At 57.3% G+C, this 20095-nt stretch overlaps 2 protein-coding genes across 4 annotated transcripts; both read right to left on the reverse strand.

Annotated features, from left to right (window-relative positions):
* Positions 1–663: 663 nt before the first annotated feature.
* On the reverse strand, positions 664–4451 carry GDF1 (growth differentiation factor 1). The gene is made up of 2 exons (XM_090028096.1): positions 4166–4451; positions 664–3232 (listed from the first exon to the last, which is right to left on the reverse strand). Exons 1-2 carry the CDS (start codon positions 4449–4451, stop codon positions 2397–2399), a joined length of 1122 nt encoding a protein of 373 aa, XP_089884222.1. The 3' UTR covers positions 664–2396.
* Positions 4452–6827: 2376 nt separating this feature from the next.
* Positions 6828–18770, reverse strand: CERS1 (ceramide synthase 1). Of its 3 annotated transcripts, XM_090028095.1 has the most exons (8): positions 18273–18403; positions 16071–16239; positions 10474–10633; positions 9793–9973; positions 9316–9477; positions 8378–8525; positions 7469–7617; positions 6828–6965 (listed from the first exon to the last, which is right to left on the reverse strand). In XM_090028095.1, the coding sequence occupies exons 2-8, from the start codon at positions 16185–16187 to the stop codon at positions 6923–6925; spliced, it is 960 nt and encodes a 319-aa protein (XP_089884221.1). In that variant the 5' UTR covers positions 16188–16239; positions 18273–18403; the 3' UTR covers positions 6828–6922. The 3 variants fall into 3 exon arrangements, with proteins under 3 accessions (XP_089884221.1, XP_089884219.1, XP_089884220.1); XM_090028093.1 differs by lacking the exons at positions 16071–16239; positions 18273–18403 and adding an exon at positions 18474–18770; XM_090028094.1 differs by lacking the exon at positions 18273–18403 and having other exon boundaries at positions 16071–16491.
* Positions 18771–20095: the final 1325 nt, after the last annotated feature.

Genomic DNA, 20095 nt, shown 5'->3' on the forward strand with positions numbered 1-20095 from the left:
TGTCCTAAATATACTAACTTTAAGCTCCTTCCTCAGCACAGAAAATCTGTGAGAGAGGCAGATGCTATTTTTTTTTTATTATTTTAGATGATAAACTAATCACTTGCCCTCAGAGATGTGTGTTAAAAAGCTCGGGAGGGGGACCAGCCTGACTTAAGTCATTTCATTACAGCAATGAAATTCCAGTAATTATTAGACACACCCTCCATGCTTTCATAGGCTTTAGTAACTGCTAGTTCCTGCTGAACTATCACAGTAAATTGGACTCCTCTGTCCTCTAAGCTTCGTGAGGCAGGGCCAAACTCCACCTTCACCAGTGTTTCAATTAAGTTTCTGAATTAGGACACTTAAACAGTAGGGCACAAGCACATTGCCTGGGTGGGATAGTGGTGACTTTCCACTACTACGCAGCAGGGTCTCCAACCCACTGGGTTCCTGTTCAACCAACTAAACTTAGGCATGTTATCAGTAAGCACAACACAAATTCATTGATCAGGGTAGGGAAAGGTCCTCATCCCTGAAAACTACTTAAAATAACTTAGAAGAAAAGTGGTTAAACCTTTAGCTCCCCCACAGGGAAAAAGACCCATCCTGTTAATGCCCGAAAGTCCAAATATTAAGATGCAGTAGGTACAAAAACAGCCTGCACTAGTTTGACTTGCATTTAAAAAGAACAAAGTTTCAAGTTTAATTCATATCCCTTGTTCCTTCTCTCCCCCCTCACCAGGAGATTGCAGCTGCCCTGCTCCAAGTAGAGCCCCTGCCTGGCACCTTCCATGCGCAGGTGTCTCCGTACAGTCCTGTGACCTCAGGAGCAGCTGCTCCGTTCTGCTGCTTGCAAGAGACTAAGGGTGAAGAAGCAGGTTGTGATCAGATGAAGTCGGAGAAATGATTCAGTGCATGGGGGAGTTGTTCTGCTGGCGGCTCCCCTGAAGCCACAGGAGCTGCGCTGGGTTTCTGATGGAAAGCACATCTGCTTGCATAATGCACACAGACCCTCTGGCCTGACTAAAGATAGGAATGACTTGGTAGCTTTGCCCAGGCTTCAAGCAGATTACAAGAAAGACTTCACTTAGCATCCAGCACGTTTGCTGCGAAATAAAGTAGGCAGGTGGTGGCAACACAAAGCTGTTAAGGTAGAGCGCAGCGCTGGCTTGAGACTCTTCTAATAGAAGAGCCCAGAGACCTGTTGAGGGACTTCAGCAGCCTCCACTGGGCTGGATTCAGGCTCAGCACAGGCCAGTGAGGATTTTGCAGCTACCTGCACACTACATAGTTCACAGCAGTTAGTCACTGCTCCCATTGCCTTGAACACAAGCGTGGCCTGCCATCCCCCGCAGACACTGGGACGAGATCACATGTCCCTGTTGCTTTAACGCTGCATGTAAAAGACAAGGCTCTAGCACCAGCCAAGACTAGTCCGCACAACTGCAAGGTGGCCAAGTCCTGCTCCTGCACCTCGCTGAGTCCTTGGTGTGTTAGTGGGGAAATCAAGCCACCCAGATGGCATTAAATTAGTTTCTGTATGAACCAGATTCTCTGCTCCCTACCGGGAACAGACTGTGCATAACCCGTTCCCACCCCACTCCCTCCCGAAACAAGGGTATTGCTCATGCAGTGCACAGGGGCTGGGAACAGGCAGCAGCAGAGCACAACAGGAGGGCATGGACTTGGAGGTTCAACAGCAAAAGAGCAAGAGAAAACACCGGAGAAAGGACTAGTCTCTGTGCAGTCTGTCTATTGCTCTTCTCTGCTGTCCGCTTCAGGGCCAGCCAGCCTAGGCTGAAGGCAGGGCACTAGTAACACTTGAAGCCAGTCGGTAAACTACAGCCCGTTCAGCATACAGAAGAGGGCTGTGGGTGTGGGTAACTGAAGCCCAACATTAGCCAGGTCACCTAAGTCCATTTAGGCTTGCTGCAGCATTGCCAAAGACTGGTTTCTACCAGCAAGGAGCTTGGAGCAGTATTCTTTATAGCACCAACCTTGCTGCAAAATCCTGTCCTCACAGCCCCAGAAAAGTCCACCCCTTCCCATGCTCACGCACACTGCCTGGACCTCCAACTAGCACAGGAGGCAATGAGGTGGTATCTGCCATCAAGCACAAGCAGCAAAACTCCCACTCAAACATCAGCCTGTGCAGTTCTTTACACTGGGAGGCAGCAGAGTCCACCCAGCAGGTCAGCATCTGGGGGAAAACCCTGCGCCATTCATGCCAGCTTGTGCACCTTGGTGCCAGCGGTTGAGATCTCCCCTGTGAGGATGCATCTTACACCCAGGTATCAGGAAAGGGGCAGGGGGAGCTCTCGACACAAGCCGCACCAAGGTGAGACCTCAGTCTGCTGCCAGGAGATCCGGTTCCATCACAACCCCCACCCCAAGCCATCCATCACCTGTCCTTATCTGCAGCCACACTCGTCCACCACCATGTCTTCATAGTGCCGCAGCACCACGTTGTCGTGATTGTCATAGAAGAGGACGGAGATGGGGGAGAGGCGGATGGGGACACAGCAGGGCTGGGGGGTGCCCTCAGGGTCCAGCGAGTGCACCATGGTTTGTAGGATGGCATGGTTGGTGCTGTTCAGCTCGGTGGTCAGGGGGAAAGGGCATTCCCCCAGGCAGTAGTTGGCCATGTAGCCCTGCGGTGCGATGATCCAGTTCTCCCAGCCCACGTCGCTGAAGCTGATGTAAAGCCGCCGGGACTTGCAGAGGCTGCTCGGCATCACGGGGGTGTAGTAGGAGCTCCTCTTTTTCCTGGCGGCCTTGCACTGCCCCAGCTGGAGGGACACGACCAGCAGGGAGGCATTGAGGAAGGAGTCGACACCGGCACAAAAGTTCCCCGGGTGCCTGCCCAGCAAGGCCGAGGACCCAGCCCCGCTGCTCACGGAGATCTCCAGGACCAAGCCCAGGTTCCTGCTCCGGGTTCTCCAGTCCCTGCCCACCTGGGTCAGGTTGAAAAGGAGCGACTTGTGCAGCTGCACGAAGGACTGTGCCAGCAGGAGCCTGCGGCTGGGTGGTGCGGAAGGCAGCTCCCGCAAGGAGGGTGATGGGGCACGGTACAGCCTCAGCTCGAACACCTGCCCAGGACCAGGGGCCCGGTATGAGTTGTGCCCAAACTGGAGCTGGAGCTGCGCCATTGTGAGCTGCTCCCCATCCTCCAGCACGGAGAGGTTGAAGTACAGACGCTTCTCCAGGCACAGTAGGGTCCGTGGCCCCCCACTGTGAAGGAAGTGGCCTGAGGGGGAAGGACAGGAGAGGGGCATTGGTACTGCCTGCCCAGAGCTGTGGCCACCTGGCAAACAGGCAGGCAGATGCGGTTCACGGCACGTGCTGGAGTGACGCTAGCAGGAGACATGGCCGTGGTGGCAGGGGCTCTGGCACGGCCTGGCAGAGCACAACCCCAAGCAGCCCAGGAACGCACACCTGGTGCTAGCACCAGGCCCGCCCCCATGCTCCTGAGCAAGCATATGCTACCACTGCACGTAACAGGAGATACGTGCCTACGTGCACAGCAGGGCTCGGTGCCCCCAGCCGCAGAGCAGCTGCTCTGTCTCAGAGCTACCTGGGCACCCTGCCCCAGTGCTGGGCCAGGCCTGCTCTGGGGAGGAGGCCCAGGCTGCCGCACCTGGAAAGTTTTTGCAGACAGAGCAGTTGTGCGCTGGGCGCTACTGAACCGTGACTCCGCAGGGCTCAAGACGGATGGGATGTGGGGCTCCGGCCTCTGCCTACAGAAGCAGCTTTGCTCTGACTGGCAGTGCGGAGCCTGGCACTCGCTGCCCCCTCCCTATACTCTACTTGCAGTGTTGGCACCAGCCACAGGAGAAGGTCTCCCGTGACCTCCCAGGACTTCAGGAGCAGCAGGCATGGCTCAGGTTACAGCAGCAAGCAGCTCTCAAAGCAAACTCAGAGCACCTGGAGAGGGCAGGTCTCATTGCAGAGCCAGAGAACCTGGAGCAGAGCAGGGACTGGCCTGCCTGGGAGTCCAGAGCAGAAACAGATCATACCAATCTCAACTCCCAGTCCAAACCACGCTGCCTCTCCGGACCAGTGACCAGGACCTAGACTACAGATGGTGCCTAAGCTGAAACAGATGCCCAGACACCTGGCTCCCAGGGACTGGGCCTTAAGGGCAGTCACCAAAAACCCCAGAACATGGGAGTCTCTGTACCTTGGTCGTTGAAGACGCGTATGATGTTCCCGGGGACGTTGAACTCCTCCACCCAGCAGGCATCCTCCCGGCCTGGGCTCAAAGGGGAAGGGATCTCTCTCTTCTGGAAGACCCGCCAGAGCACGGAGGGCACAGGAGCAGGCGACCTGGGGCTGGGCTTGGTGCTCAGGCCCAGGGATTTCAAAAGCAAACTTTCTCGTGTGCTTAAATCCATCCCTAGGGTCCTGCTGACCAGAGCCCAGAAGAGGCCAGCTGCAAAAACAGCTCTCCAAAAGACCAGCCCCATCTTCCAGCAGACAAAGAGCCCAGCAGCTGGAGAGGAGCTCTGCACACCAGGCAGCAGGAGGGGTGGTGTCGGTGTGATTGGTGCCTTTGATCTGTTTAGGGCTCAATTAGCAGAGGGCTCCCAGGATTGGGTGGAGGAGTGCAAACAATTACCCATGGCCCTTAACCCTTTGGGTTCAGAGATCCCCAGGTGGCTTCACCCTCTGCAGCCTCAAGCCTGCAGCATACTAGGATGAAGCTCAGTCGAGATGCCCCATGTGGACGCAACCATGCTGGGACAGAGGCGCCTGCAGCCCCGATACCCATTCCTGGAAACGCAGGCATCACTGGTGGGCTCCAGAGCTGTCCTGCCTCCCCAGGACTCCTTGCTAGGTCTCCAGCCCAGCGAACGCACATGGCTCTTGGGTGTTTGCTGGCTTGGAGAGCCGAGTGGCTCAGGCCAAGGCTGCAAAGAGGGTGTAGGGCCAGGGACTCTGCACCCCCCATCAGCAAGCCTGTGAGCACGGGTACTGGGGATGCCTGCCGGGCCCAACGGGGCAGCACCAAAGCATGCGGGCTCAGCCACGGGCAGGGACAGACAGAACGGGGCTGGAGGGCACCAGATAGAACCGAGCCACGGCCAGAGCGGTCCACGGTGCTCCGGCATGGCTGTGGGGCTCTGCCTCTGGAGCAAGATGTGCTGGCATCACAGCTCCCCAGGGCAGGCACCTTCCTATGCAGGGCAGCCTGCAACACTTCCATTCCCACTGATGCTGCCCTGCATCTCCCCAGGGGATCAGTCCAGGGGGGTCTAGCACCCAAGCTGCCCTGGCAGACAGCAGCAAGGTGCTTCCTTCTTGCCTCTAAAGCAAAGGTGTTGACGGTGGGCAGCTTGGAGCCTCAGGGTCCCTGCAATGGAGATCAACATCTGCGCCAGCTGTGTCTGGCGCTTCCCTCTGCTCTGATGGGCTGCAAATTTCCAGTGTTCCCCATCCTCCCCACATCCACTCCCTGCCTGGTAGCAATATGCCAGGGACCACAGGAGACTCCTCCTCCTGCACCCCGACACATGCCCGCTCTAGCAGCCCTGGATGCAGCTTTTCTCTATCCCGAGTGCATCAGGAGTAGGGCTTTTGCAAGGCCACCTCTGCTTACTGACTCCCCAGCCCAGCAGGGCTAACACACAAGAGAACAGAGGTCTGCTTCCAAGTCCCACCTACAACCCCAGGCTGGACGGAGTTAGCGTGGCCCCTCGCTCACATCAAGTGGACACGGGAGCAGTCCCTCCTGACCTGCTATGCCCAGAGGGCAGGATCAGGCCCTGAAGTACTGGCAGTTTGTCCCCAGGCAACTCTCATGAAACATCCCTCTAAAACATCCAAGTCAAAGCCAGGCAGCCGAAGCACCTTCTGACCAGTTCCCCCCCCCCTCCCCCCCAACTCTGACCCAGCTCCGCTGGCAGAGGGGCAGCAGACTGACAGGCCCGGCGGGATTAGGGAGGCAGGTTTCTATCAACTTCGGTTGTGTTTTCACTTCCAGGAGACTCTCCTGGTGGCTCAGGCTGCAGTTATCTGGGGTTAGCATCTAAGTCAGGGACCAAAGGGAAGGAGAAAGCAATTATCATCTCCCCGCCCCTGCTCTGGGGCCCACCCCCTGCAGGGCTGGCAGCAATCCCACCAGCTCCCTTGGAAGGGAGCACAGGCAGCACTGCAGTAGGATGAGCCCAGCCCTGGAGGGGGCGGAGACATGGCAAGTGGCTGGGTGAGAGGTGGGAATAGCGTGTCCTTGGTCCCAGTCAGAGAAAGCTTTGAGGCAGAGGACTTCGGGTTGGCAGGAGCAGTGCCTGAGAGCCTGCAGGCAGGTCTGGCCGAGGCCACAGGAGGCAGGCGGCCAGAGCGCAGCACCCAGAGGGAGGGGGAAGGAAACTGCGGGTTCACAGGCCTGGGGCCACATCCGCTCTGTGCTGTAGCCCCAGCAGTTTGTTACCTCGCACTGACCCCTACGGGAGAGCAGGGCTCACAGCAGCACGGTGCCTCTCCCTAGCACACCTTCTTCCCCACCTGCAAGCTGTAGCAGAGCTGGCTTTGGGCCTCCTCATGGGGGCCCCATGATGGATCCAGGGAGCCAGTCAAACCCCCTTCCCCACCCTGGGTGCCATGAGCAAGGTCTCGATGGAAGCGGACAGGGAGGCACAGGGGACCTAAAGCCAGCTCCAAATCCTACCTGGACCCTGTTAGGGAACCAACATCACGTTCCCCGACCCTTCACATGCTGGCAGGCCGCACAGCAGAGCCGGCCACAGCATTGATTGAAGCCTGGGCAAGGATGAGCCCGGGAGGAGTAGACTGTTCCCAGCAGCTGCCAGCTCGTCCCCGGCTCCAGGCAGGGGCAGGGGGTTGGGGCAGGCGCTCCGGGCGACTCCGGTTGGCTGGGCTTAGCGAAGGGTCCTAGGTTAGTCCCAGAGGCAGCCAGGCTGCAGTGTCTGCAGTTCCCTTATAACCGCTTGTCCTTCACCAGTCCATTCTTCAGGTGCATCCTGGGGGTGAGACCAGGCAGATGTGAGGCCCTGCCCCTCAGAGCACCCCGTGTTCCCCTGCTCCGGCAGGCCCAGCCCCTGTCTGACATGCTGGTCACAGGCAGCAGGGTTGTTTGAGGCTATGATCAGGGCACTGCTCATAGCTCCCAGCACCCAGTCAGGCTGGGAGACCAGTAGCATCTGCAGCTGCTGTTAGAGGCCATGAAACAAGTGAAGCTCCCTGCACTGCAGAAGGACCGGGTCTGCTCCTGTGTGGCAGGAAAGGATAAGGCATGGGGGCTGGGCACAGGGGCATGGGGATAGATGGGGAACAAATCCCTTCCTGCCCTCCGATGCAGCCCCCCGACTCCTGTGCTCTCGCATGGCGTAAAGAGATGCCAGGCCCCAACTATGACAGGCCCCATTCCCAGGACGCCGGTGCCCACAGAGGTTTTACCACAGCAACCGGTTCCTTTCCCTGGACCCTGGCCTGCTGAGCTGGGGCTGCCCCCTGCCTCACTCACCCTTCTTTCAAGGCGTTGGGGAGCTGGAAGTTGCTGTCTTTCTTCCTGGGTGCCAGTGCCTTCCTGCTGTCGTCCATGTCGTACTCGCGCATGTCATTCACCTCCTGCATCTGCCCCGTCAGCACCTTGACCACGAACAGGACGATGTACTAGGGAGACAGAGGCCAGGAGTAACCGCCTGCGCTCCAGCTCTGCCTGCCCATGGGAATCCGCTGGACTCAAGAGGCCCTGCTTCTCTCTGCTGCCAGGCTCCCCACCACCCCGGGGCCCTGCTGCCTCTTCAGGAGTGTGCCCAACCTGACACACGTGCCTTCGAGGTGTCTGGGCCCCCCAGAGCATGGCGGATGGGATGGACCCTGGGAGCCGGGCCCAGAGGGTACCGGGCTAGGAGAGCTGCAGCCACACTGGGGAACCAAGACATTTGGGCTGTTGTCTAGCCCTAGCTCCAGCCCTAGCAGAGGCCCTCACCCTTATTCAGTCCCAGCCTTGAATTCCCCCAGAACGAAATAGGCCAGCAAGCAGGCAACAAACCCCAGCTCTCCTCCTCCTGCTGGCAGGGGTCTTGTTGATATGGCTGCTCACACCCTACTTGGCAGGATGCACTTCCCCGCTCCCCCAGGGTTGCCTGCCCACGGACTCATGTCCCAATCAACATTTGGCTGGTCCCAGCCAGGCCTGGCTCCCCAGGATACAGCTTCAGGATTGCTCTGTTATTGCCCACCCTTCCCCTCAGATACCACCCACAGGGAATGAGCCCGAGTCCCAGCAGGGAGCCGGCTCTGCTGCGCAGATGCTGTTGCTTTGTGCTTCCTCTCCTCCCACTGCTCAGCCTCCCTGTTTATCAGGGCAGACCTGGGGCAGCAGCAGGAGGGGCCAGGTCAGGCTCCCGGCAGACAGTGCTTAACTCACCAGAAACCAGTAGATGTTCATCAGGGTGAGGGCGAAGAGCAGGGCGTTGAAGAAGAAGTAAAAGGGGATGTGGGGGATGGACCGGAGGCTGCAGTGGCAGGTGGCATACAGCACTTTGAGGGGGAACCAGTACAGGCGGAACCAGAACCTGCCGGGACAGAAGGGAGCCGGGGGGGATGTGAGGGTGGAGGCGAACCCCAGGGCCAGCAGCTGGAATCAGCACAGCTTCCCTCCACCCCTTCTTGGTGGTCCCAGGGAAGCCTACCTCATCCCCCCCCTGCGGCCGTGCTCCCAGCACCGGGCTGTGCACGGAGAGCCTGATTCAAGCCCACACCAAGTCCCAGCAGAGTCCCTGCTAAAAGAATCGCCCCTTGCTCCAAGCAAAGGGTGTGGGGGACAGAGAAAGGAGCAGCTAGGACGGAGGGGGCGGTCTGCAGCGTGGGCCTGGCTGCTGCCACACGCTCCTAATTTAGCATGGCCTTCTCCCAGCCCTGAACCCTGGCGAAAAGGTCTCCTACCCCCAGCCTCAGAGATTTGGATGGAGGGGACCAGGAGGCAGGTGAGGAGGACCTGGACTGCAGCCCATCACCCTGCGGCAGGCCTTTGCCCTCCAGCACAGGGGCCCCTGTTCTTGCACCCCATTCCCACCGCTCTGCACTGGACAGGACAGATCATGGCAGATACATCCAGAGCAGGATATGACCCTGTCTCCCTTCCTCTGTGCCCAGATCCTTTGAGTTGTCAAGGCCAGGTTCTGGGGGCTGGAAGCCAGGCCTTTCTCCCTCTAACTGTGTGTGACACTGCATTGCCACAGCAGCAGACTGTGACATGGCAAAGGCAGGATCCTAATCCCAAGCCCAGCATGTGGGCAGGCAGCAGGAGGGGGCTCATGGTGAGCATCTACCCCAGGCAGACCCCCTGAGCAGGCACCCACTAACCAGCTGACACTGAAGGTGAGGCAGCCAATGTCAGAGATGATGTCGTTGAGCCGGTGATAGACCCCACCCCGGTGCTTGAAGTAGACGTTAAGCTTGGTGAACTCCAGCTGCACATCATTGATGTCGTGCAAGAAGAGGACGAGGATGCCCACGTTATGATACCTGCAGAGGGAGGCGATCTGTGAACAGGTTGTCTGGGGCTGGGGAGGGAACAGAGGCAGGACCAGACCGATCGTGGTGCTGCTGGAGGGAGGTGGGGGATCCCCAGGGCAGCACGCTAGCATTGGGAAGGCTCAGCCCTGGGCAGGGGAGCATCGGCACAGCCCAAAGGGCCCTTTGGTCAGTTCCATTGATGGAGCCCATAGCAGGACACAGGACTGCTGCTGGCCTGTGGACCCAGCACTGGGACCCTGGAGACTGGGACTGTAAATGTCCATGCACCATCAAAGCAGCTGGTCGGGGCCTAGTGGGACTCACCTGAAGGCATAGGAGAAGGTGATGAGGGTCAGCGTCACCACATGGTGGAGGAGCATGACCACTGAGTCCTTGCGCCAGGCATCCATGTAGATGGTGGCATAGATGGAGTGCCCGTAGAAGCTGCCCTGAAGCAGGTAGGCGATGGCAATGTCTGTGGGCACGTCCATACCACTCTTCCAGTCTAGAAGCAGCACAAAGACCATGGATAAGCCCCTGGCCACACACAGCGACAACTTCTGCTAGTCAGTGGGAGCCCTGCTGCAGCCACCACTCTCCCCAAGCCCCCAGCAGCAGCAGCCCCAGCCAGGATCAGGCCTTCAGGGTTAGTTCACAGGTACACAAGACCCGTGCCTGGGATCACACCGAGTCCAAACACAACTGCGTGCGTAACCACGCACAGGCCAGAACAGAAGGATCCCGCCTCGTCACTACAAAACCCACTCCTGAGCTGGGGATACGCCCCTGGCTTCCAGGCCCCACCTGCTCTAATTGCTAGGCCTTGCTCCCCCAGTACTAGCTTAGGACTACCTGTCCTCGCTACCAGGGAACACCGTCTCAGCCAGGATATGCCCTGTTGCACACACTTGTGTCTTGGACATCACAAGGATGGCAGGGGAGGGATATCCCCCTCAATTGCACCCTGCTCTGCTCTGGCCCTTGTGCCAGTGGCGCTCAATGTACCGTAGAAGACGGAGGGTGGGTCATAGAAGAAGGGGTAGTTAGTGAAGAAGAGCAGGTAGGCGCCGTAGGACCAGGACAGTGTGTAGAAGAGCAGCTTCCAGGCACTCTCTGGCATCTTGGCAGCATCCTTCGGCCGCAGGTTACACCATTTCCCGAATGGCTGTGTGGAGAAGGCAGAGGTGAGGCGCAGTGGGGGGGCATCCTTGTCACCCCACCTTTTGTTGCATGGGAGGAGCTGGCCTAGGGGCAGGCAGGGCAGCTCGCCACCCAGTCCCAACCTCAACTGGGTTACTCAAGCACCTGGGCTAACAGCCCTGATACCAGTCGAGTGCTAGCGGCCAGTGGCCACAAACCACCTTGAAAAGGGTGAGGGAGGAAGGGGGTCCTAGCAGGGCAGGAGGACCAGGGAGCAAGACCAGCTCTGGTTTCTGATCACCTTGGCCTCAGCTGCTGTCAACTGGGAAGGGCTGAGCCCAGGGGAGAAAGTGACAGCAGGTGAGACTAGCACTCCCTGCACCCCGGGGCAAGCTGGTATCACTCCAGTCCCACCTCCCCTCCCAGGCTTGTTCTCTCAGGGTGGAGGCAATTACTAGCAAGGAAAACCATAGTGCTGCCTATGCTGGGAGAGGCAAGTTGGACTGTGGTCCAGGCACCTTGCAGACAGGCATCTTGCACTGCACCCTGCTCCAGAAAGGAGCCTTTTCCATCCAACAGGCCCTCAGGTCTTGAAAGTCCTGAGCCATGGATAACAAGGCTGGCATTTCACAGGGGCCCGTAGCACTGACTGACGCAGCCAGCAACTGCAGCAAGAGGCCTTGGTCCCTTGGTCTGGCACAAGCCAACTGCGTGGGATGGGGACTGTGGCCAGATGGGGATCCCAGGACAGTGCTCAGAGTCAGGCCTGCTGGGAGCAGCAAGAGCAGGGTGTCCCGGGGATTCGTACACGGAAGCCTGGCTCAAGGTCCTGGCTCCGAAGGGACTCAGCGTGGCCCGACATCAGACCAGGCACTGGGAACACCACAGAGAAGCACCAGATAAGCTCAAGATGAAAACAAAATGCCTGCAAAGTAACCAGACCCCCTCCCAGCTCAGCAGTTTGCAGCCAGCCAGTTGGCTCCCATTGGCGCCTTGATGCTCCAAGGCTATATTAAGACCCCAGCTGTTCAGGGCTGCAAGCAGGGTGCTCGTTCCCCTCCAAGGGCTGCCCTCTCCCCCCAGATCTCCTATCATCCGAGCAGGGTGGGGCCAGAAGCACCAGCTCTACAAAACACCCCTGTCAGAAGCTGCCAAATGCATGGAGGTAGTGAAGATCCGGGTTCAGCCTGTGCCTTTCCACAGGGAGGGGAGGCTGCCCTCAACCGCAGCGCCAGGCCTGCCTTTGCGGCGCAGCCGCCCTCATGCAAAGCACGAACCAGGCAGCGTGGCTGCGGCTCGCTCCAGTGGGAGATGCAGTCAGCAGCAGCGAGGGAGGATAAATAATGCACAGGCAGAGTCCCAGGCTGGAGGCATGAATTATTTGTGACTCCATAAAACAGAACACGGAAAGCAGCTCAAATCAGCCCCATCAGGAGGCAGCTCGGTACGTTGCAGAGCCAGAGTAGAGACCTCGGGGTAGAGCTGAGAGGCACCTGGATGGGCCTTTTCTCAGCCCCACGTCCACATTGGTTCTTCCTTGTGCTGCTGCATAGTTTAGGGAGCCTGTTTCAAGAGGCCCAGCCCGAAAGCCTGGCTCCGTTCTGCTGTCTGACCGTTAAGACTCTCGGGTGCAAGTCCTCCCTGCTGTAAAATGGGGACAATAGCTCAGGGTGGGGGGAGGGCAAAGACAAATAGATTGAAACCTGCTGGATACTAGAGCCAGGTGCTATGCAGACTGAGTGACTTCATGTGCACCTGTAAAGTGCTCTGAAAACCCAGGACCGGCACCTCACAGGGACTACAGCGATGCCCCCAGGGAACCGTCTCCTTCAGCTGTGGAAGACGCCCACCCTCCCGAGCACCACCAAGCTGCGGGAGAGGCCATGCTTCCTCCTTTACCCATTGCAGATACTCAGTAAAGGCTCTAGCTCAGCGGTTCTCAAGCTTTTTAGATACGAGGGGCATCCCCGCAAAACACCAGCCTTTCCGACTATGGAAAAACAGCAGTTTTTCTTTTGCAAAGACCTCCGAAAGCTTGCAATGGGTTGGCATGGTTTCAACATGACTGATTCCTATTTGAAATCTCTGGGTGTATCTCGTGAATCACGGCCATGACAGCCTGGTTGAGAATCACTACGCTAGCTCTTTCTCCGTGGCTGAAAACCGAGCAATCCAGACTGACTCTTTTGCCTCCCAGAGCCCCGGGCACCCCTGGGCATTCAGAGCCCCCTGCAAAACCGCAGCTGTGGCCGGCACTGGGGTGAGATGCGGAGCAGATGGAGAGGACAGGGAGAGCGCCTCCATCCGTGGGGAGGCTGGGGCAGGGACCACACAGATGCCGGCTGGGATCTGGGCTGCCTGCGTGGGTGGGAATCAGGTCACGCGGCCCGGGAATGACGGAGCAGAACCTGGCACCAGCACCCCCAGGGGAGGTTCCCGCGCCAGGCGGGCGCCTCTTCTTCCTCCTCTTCATTCTGGGGCAGGGAGGGGGGCATACTCTCCGCCCCTGGGCAACTGCGGTTCCCAAGGCAACGGCAGAGAGATGCCTGTGTTGCTAGGGGTAACGGGTGCTGCAGCAGGAACAATGCATTGCTGGCTGGCCTGGGAGAGCCCCCGGGCTCTGGCAAGTGATGTAATGTGGTCATATGGCTGCACTTAAAGGGCCCGTGCTGTGAGTCTTAGGCCCTTCTTCCACCAACCCCCAAACTGGAACAGGCCCTACAGACGCTCCCCGGTTTTCAAGGGAACTGAGAGCAGGCGTTTCCTCCCATCGCTGCTCCTGGGGACGCCATCGTGCGTCCTGCACCAAGCACGTCATCTGATGGCACACTGAGCTTGCGCCCAGGAACTAGAAAGGGAAATTCAATAAAAACCCAGCGAGGCCTCAGCAACGTGGAGGGTGAAAAGGAAGCTCGGCTCTCTCCTGTCAACTATCCTCCAGTGCGGGCAAGAAGCAACGTGGCCCCCTCCCTTTCCATCTACCACGAGGGGAAGCAGCAGAACACAATTGCTCTTCCAGGCCTCTGAAGGATGGAGCATGAATTGAGGCTTGTTTGACAGGGGAATTGTACCCCCAAGCCCAGCAGTGTAACACCAGCCAAGTCCCAGCCGTGCCACATCTCACGCCCAGGCACGGAGAGATCTCCAAAGGAATGAAAGGGAAGGGCTAGCACATGGCGTCCCTGGCCCTGGGAACTGGCAGTGCTCAATCAACCTTACTTTCCCAAGGGCAGATCCTGACGACGAGCAGCCAGGGCAACGGGCTCTCATTCCAAAGCTAGGGCATGGTCCTCCCCACCCCAAAGCTGCACCACGAGGCAGGTGCTACTAGTCCCTTAGCACTCAGACCTAGGCCCCATCACTTCCCCTTGATCCCAAGCAAGGTGTGGGCTCCGCTCATGCCCACATACGTCTCCTATAATTATCTGTTGCAGCATTCACAGAGGCATGGAAGAAAAATGAAGCAAAATTGCACCTTGCTTTAAACCTAAGGATCTCACTCCTTGGAGTTTGACCCCAAAAGGCCATTACTGTGGCTTCTTCTCTAAGTGCACAGGCCCAGAGATGCCCGACTTTCTAATGCCCTGCCTACCACCAAGTTTGCGGGGGGAGGGAAGCAAGTCCCCGAGCCTCCTCTCTGGGCCCTTGTTTCACCACCTGAAAGATGAGGATGATGCACTGTGCAGCTGCACTGAGGTTTGGAAAATGCTTTCTTTGCCAGTTACCAGCGATAAAAGGATTATTCGCTGTGAATCATTAAGAGCTGTTTCCTCCTCAGGGCCTCAGTTAGCATTTAATATCTGCCCCATAAGAGATGAGCAGCAGGACAAGGAGTCTCCAGAGACAATGAGCACATGCCTCTGGGGTCCTGTGGGGACTGATTAAGCTCCTGAGCAGCCCAGTGCGTCTCATGCCTGACCACTGACATAACAGCACAGGGAAGCCAGCCCCCACCTGGAGACCAACAAGAAGGCCTTCATTCCCAGGAGAAGAAAGAGCCTATTGTTGTGTCTCTTTCCCTGGGTTTACAGGGCTTGGGAGTGTTTTGCTTTGAACCCTGGGTGGACTAGGGACATCAATGAGGTGGTATCACCAATAGAAAGATGCAGAACCACACCCTGGGGAGGCACCAGGCATGACGCACAGAAGTGCTGGAGATTGCACTGGCTGCTAGAGCCAACAGGGGAACTGGGCTCCTAAGACCAAAATAAGGTGCTAGAAGGGACAGCAGATGTGACTGCTGGAAAAGACGCAGGGTATTCCCCAACTGAGAGGGGCTGCATCACTTCTCAGCCCATGGGAGGGCAGGACAATTGCTCACTACATTGTACAAGTCACACGAAACCTGGTTTCCAAAGCACATGCTCTCCTTGCACTGCACCTTTCTCTGCGAAGGATGTCACAATAAAATCTAAACCCACCTAGAGATCAACCAGTGGCCTCCAGGCCGAGGAGTGGAGAACTTGTCAGGGCAGAGCCAGGCAGCGACAAGCAGCAAAGGTGGCACAAGCTTCCCTGAGCACGCAAGGCAAGGCAAGGCAAGGCAGGACACTTGTACTCAGGCTGGAGGCTGGCCAGGCCCTAGGTGTCAACTCCCCCAGTGCTTGGGAAAAATCCCAAAAGACTTTTAATGGCCACAAGTGCCTGGGACCTGGGTTTTAACATCTCATCTGAGATATGGCCATTCTGTTTCCATTACACTCTCCTGCTTTGTCCTCGCCTACAATTTCAGGTTCGGGAGCTCCATATACTTACAAACAAATGGCACTGCCACAGACACACGCACGGCCCAAAGTACGCCCTCACATTTATGACAGACCTTGAAGACCATCTCCTCTGCAGCTGCTCTTGCATTCCCATAATCTACGCAAGGTACATTGATGGCATCTTCGTTGCAGGGACACGTGGGAAGGAATCACTAGACAAGTTTCATCAGGACTTTTAATCACTTCTGTCCCTCTGCCAAACTGGCTCTGGAATACTCTACCTAGCAAAGTCATCTCTTAGACATGTCAGTGGAGCTTTGCAATGGCCGCATTTCTATCACGTTGTATTGGAAACCATCAGACTGCTACAGCTATCTGCATGGGACCAGCTTTCATCCTAACCACACCGCTAGATCCATTGTCTACAGCTAAGCTCTACTTTACAACCCTATCTGCTTTGATCTCACCAGGGATGCATACCCTAAGAGTCTGGAGCAGGGATTCCTACATTTACAGTAGTGGTACGACCCCAAAACTAGCCACTCAAACCAACAAAACCAGACTCAGACCCTGCTCTGACTGCTCCAGTACCAACCACTGGACAAGGCTTGAAAGTCTTAGCCGCAGCATTAATGACCTCCAACCCCTGCTGAAAAAGGAGGGCCATCTCCAAGTAGTCAGAGGGGACAAACCTGTCCTGGCTTACAGGCAGCCTCTCCCCACCCTCATATGGCATCTGTCAAGCAACAGTCTCACCAGGTCTTGCAATGGACCCAGATGCCTTCTGTGCCCCAACACGGATACAGACCACATCACTGGGCTGAATAATATGGATGATAACATTTGAAGTTTGTTCACTTGCAACTCCACCATCCTTTGCTCCTGGTGCTCCTCTGCTGTCTCCGTCAGGCAGACGGGGCAATCCCTACATGAAAGAATGAATGAATACCATGCCGACATGCAGACCCAAGGCAGAGCCCTCCAACCTCCCTGGACTCCTCACCACTGGCCTGAGGGTGGCTGCTCTTAGCAGACTTTTAAAAAACTATTTGGATGGGAAATTGCAGAACAGCAAACCAACCGCAGGCTGGAGTCTGGTAATATGGTTTAAACAGGGATAAGACTCCATAGTCCCATTAATTGGATTAGCTTTTGTGACTCCTTTGTTCCTATGGTTGTTTGCCTCTCCCAGCTCTGCCCCCTCTCCCCACCCCTTCCCTGGTCTCCTGTATTCTAATTTCTCTCTCTATCTTATACACGGCTTTGTGTGAGTCCTTCCACAACATCCAACATAGCGAGCTTCCTGAAAGTTTGTGCTACATATATTATATCTACTTTGGTTAGTCCGTAAGGTGCAAATCTCCCCTGCTTTCAGCTCTGCACCCATCAGGAGTGCAGGGTAGATGCTAATACACCCTGGCAGGGGAACGGGCCCAGGTACTGCCCAGCTCCACACATTGTCTCCAATGCCTGTATCCTTAGCTTCCTCACAAAGAAAGCCCAGGAGGGTTCTTCCTACTCCATCCTTCATGGTATGCTCTAGTTCCTGACTGTTTGCAGTGTGCACCACTTCTGCTGCTGCCCCAGCTCCCTGGATTTTAAATTAGAGTCTCTAGTTCTTTAACCCTTCAGCAGCATGTAAAAGACATGCATGCTGCCCAGCAGCTGGGGCTCTCTAGGCAGAGCTCAACAGGCCAATGCTACCAAAGCAAGGGTCTCAGGTCCTGTCCCAATTTCAGAGAAGACCCCAGCTTCCCCCCAGGTTATTCTAACGTGTTACTCAGGGCTGCAGAGGTTGCTTTGTCTAACTTCTCCAGGTCCAACTATAAGCTGCTCCCTTGGGCTTTGCCCTCCACAGGGGGAGCTACCAAAGTCTGCAGGTTTCTAGAAACCAGCTAAGGCCAGAAATCATTTCAGGAGGAGCATGGCACCTCAGATGAGAGGACCAGAGTGAAGGAGACGCTTGCTTAGGCTTGGCCTGTTCATCTCTGAGGGCAGTCAGGACGACGCTGCACCAGGTGACAGGGTGGGTCAGAGAGGTCAAGAGACACTGAAATGCTCACCAGCCAAGGGGTTGTTATTGGGGCTGGGGTATAGGAGGAGAAACCTTCCATTCACACACGAAGGAACGGAAAGAGAAGCCATGTCCCAGACCAGACCAGACCCTTGCACAGCCAAAAAGGACTCACCCCAGGAGCCCTTCCTATCTGGTAAGTCATGGCCTGATACCACAACTCAGCAACCTGGGCTCACCTCCCTGCCCCCGTGCAGAAGCAATCCCTTCCTATAGCGATATCTCGCAAGGTTTCTAGGCACAAGGGCAGAAGGTTGAGTAAGTGATCCTTGGAACAAAGATCATTCGGAAAAACCACCTCTCACAGAGATAAAATCTAACCCATTGCAACAGGTAAAGTCTACGCCAGTCCCCACCTCCCCTCCTCATACCCACACTTTATCTGCCTTCGGAGAGATCACGTAGCAAGCACACAACTATGGTTATTGGTGCACTCTAGGGACACGAGAAGATGGATTCTGCACTCCTGATACACCCTGAACTCACACCGAAGATAACAGCAGCTTCAGAAGAGATAGGAAAAGGCGTAATCTTTTAGGTGCCTCGTGTCATGGCACAGCCAGCACTAAATTAAGGTGCAGGGTAAGCCAGGCTGCATGTCCTTGCGGTAAGCAAGTTCCTTCCGACGCGCGGCAGCTACAAGGCGAGCGCCGAGATCCATTATTTATGATTAACATGCAGCGAGGCGGCGTTCTCAGGACACGTGGAATTAATTCATTTTACAGACATGAGCCTTTCAGGCCCTGCGAGAACATTAAGAGATGAATTGCCACAGATATCAGATTTGAACATAAGCAGCCACAGCAAAGGCTGTGCTGGGTTTCTATACTGGGAAGTCAGGGAGGCCAGACCCCACGGAGACAGCGATGAAAGCTTGCACTCACCTACTGCCGGACAACCCCTTCCCCCTCTCTGAAAGCAGCCGAAGTGCGGAAGAGCCCCGACTGCCCACTCCCCCCGTGCAGCGCCAGCCTGTGAAACGGCCCCTCCACCCGCTCACTAATGGCAGCTGCGTGATGCAGCCCTGGGCTTGGAAGCGAGCCTGCGGGGGGGAGGCCGGGGCCGCGAGCAGCGAGGGCACTGACCCCAAAGAGGCGGCGGGCGGCGGCGCGGCGCAGCAGGGTCCAGCCGGCGGCGCAGAGCAGGCAGAGCAGCGCCTCGCCCCAGGCCAGGTGCGCGTGCTCGGCCCAGGTCCGGCGCGACAGCTCCCAGCCGCAGTCCGCGCAGCCCCGCGCCGCGCCGGCCAGGCTGCGGTAGCCGCGCCGCAGCAGCTGCCCGTAGCCGGGCATGGGCTCGGGCCGCTGCATCGCCGCGCCGCGCCGCGCCGCGCTCACGGCCGCCCGCCGCCGCCGCCGCCGCCCATGCCCCGCGCCGGCTGCGCGCAGGCTCCGGCGGCGGCCGGGAGCAGGGGGCAGCAGTGCGCCCGCGCGGGAGGCGCCACCCCCGCGCCGCCACGCGGGACGCCCCCGCAGCGCGGCCGGCCCTGGCCTCCCCCGCTCTGAGGACGTGCACAAAACCAGACCCCTGGTCGCAAAGCGAGACCTTGTAGGAGAGGGCAAGGGCACTGTCTTCCCCGCAAGCTTTCAGGACCCAAGCCCCTTCGTCAGGCCCTGGTACAAGATGGCAAGAAGCCCCCGTCGGTGGGAGATAAACCTCGTTTTTGCCCAGACGGAGCCGAAGAGGGAAGGCTGTCTGCGGGTGTTGTGGCCTTGGTACGACAAGAACCGTGTCTGCCTGTGTCCTTAGACCCACACGGCTACAACCCGCACCCCCGCCGTCGTAGCACTGCACCCAGTTCTGGGCTCCCCGTTCAAGGAGTGCAGAGGAGCCAAGCCATGATCACAGGGCAGGAGAACAAGCCTTACGAAGAGAGACCGAGCGCCATGGGACTCTTCAGCCTGGAAAACCAAGCACAGGCTCGGGGGGGCATAGTGGCTGCCTGTAAGTATATAAGTGGAGCACATCAGGATCTGGGGGAGTGCCTCAAGGGGTGACAAGGTCCAACGGTCACAAACTCCTCCAGCACCATTTTAGGCTGGACATAAGGAAAAACTTTTTTACTGTCCAAGCCCCCAAGGCCTGGAATTGACTCCCTCCAGAGGTGATGCAAGCTCCTACTCCAGACTCCTTAAAGAAATGTTTGGATGCTTTTCTTGCTGGGATCCTTTGACCCCAGCTGACTTCCTGCCCCTGGGGCAGAGGCCTGGACTCGAGGATCTTCTGGGGTCCCTTCCAGCCCTAATGTCTATGAAGCCTCCAGGATGGAGACTCCACCACCTCTCTGGGGAGCCTGTTCCGGCGCTTCATCCTCCTCCTCGTGAGAGGTTTTCCTAATATAGAAAATGAGGATGAGCAGGGACCCCAGGAGGTCACCTCTTTGGGCAGCCTGTTCCAGTGCTGTACTACCCTACAGTGAGAGGTTTTTCCTAGTATCATAAAAAATGAGGGCTGGAAGCGACTTAAGGAGGCACACCTAGTACAACCCCTTGCTCCAAAAGCAGGACCAGCCCCAACTACATCATCCTAGCCAAGGCTTTGTCTAGCCTGGTCTTAAATACCTCCAACGATGGAGACACCACCACCGCTCTGGGGAGCCTGTTCCAGCACTTCACCATCCTCGTGAGAGAGGTTTTCCCGGTATCTAACCTAAACGTCCCTGGCTGCAACTGCTTGCTCGGGCTGGAGGGACTTGCGCGCTCAGGATGGC

The sequence above is a fragment of the Crocodylus siamensis genome, chromosome 14, assembly GCF_052110815.1.
Source record: "Crocodylus siamensis isolate JL-2025a chromosome 14, ASM5211081v1, whole genome shotgun sequence".
In the NCBI taxonomy this organism is placed as follows: Eukaryota; Metazoa; Chordata; order Crocodylia; family Crocodylidae; genus Crocodylus; species Crocodylus siamensis.

Bases quoted from the DNA above. Each gene is read 5' to 3' on its own strand.
- CERS1 (XM_090028093.1), bottom strand. From the start codon at position 18,695: ATGCAGCGGCCCGAGCCCATGCCCGGCTACGGGCAGCTGCTGCGGCGC. The intron at 9,974-10,473 runs GTACATTGAGCG...TGCTGCTTCTAG, and splicing joins CCCACCCTCCGTCTTCTACG to ACTGGAAGAGTGGTATGGAC. The intron at 8,526-9,315 runs GTTAGTGGGTGC...CTGTCCCGGCAG, and splicing joins CTCACCTTCAGTGTCAGCTG to GTTCTGGTTCCGCCTGTACT.
- GDF1 (XM_090028096.1), bottom strand. From the start codon at position 4,451: ATGGGGCTGGTCTTTTGGAGAGCTGTTTTTGCAGCTGGCCTCTTCTGG. The intron at 3,233-4,165 runs GTACAGAGACTC...CTTCCCCCTCAG, and splicing joins ACGCGTCTTCAACGACCAAG to GCCACTTCCTTCACAGTGGG.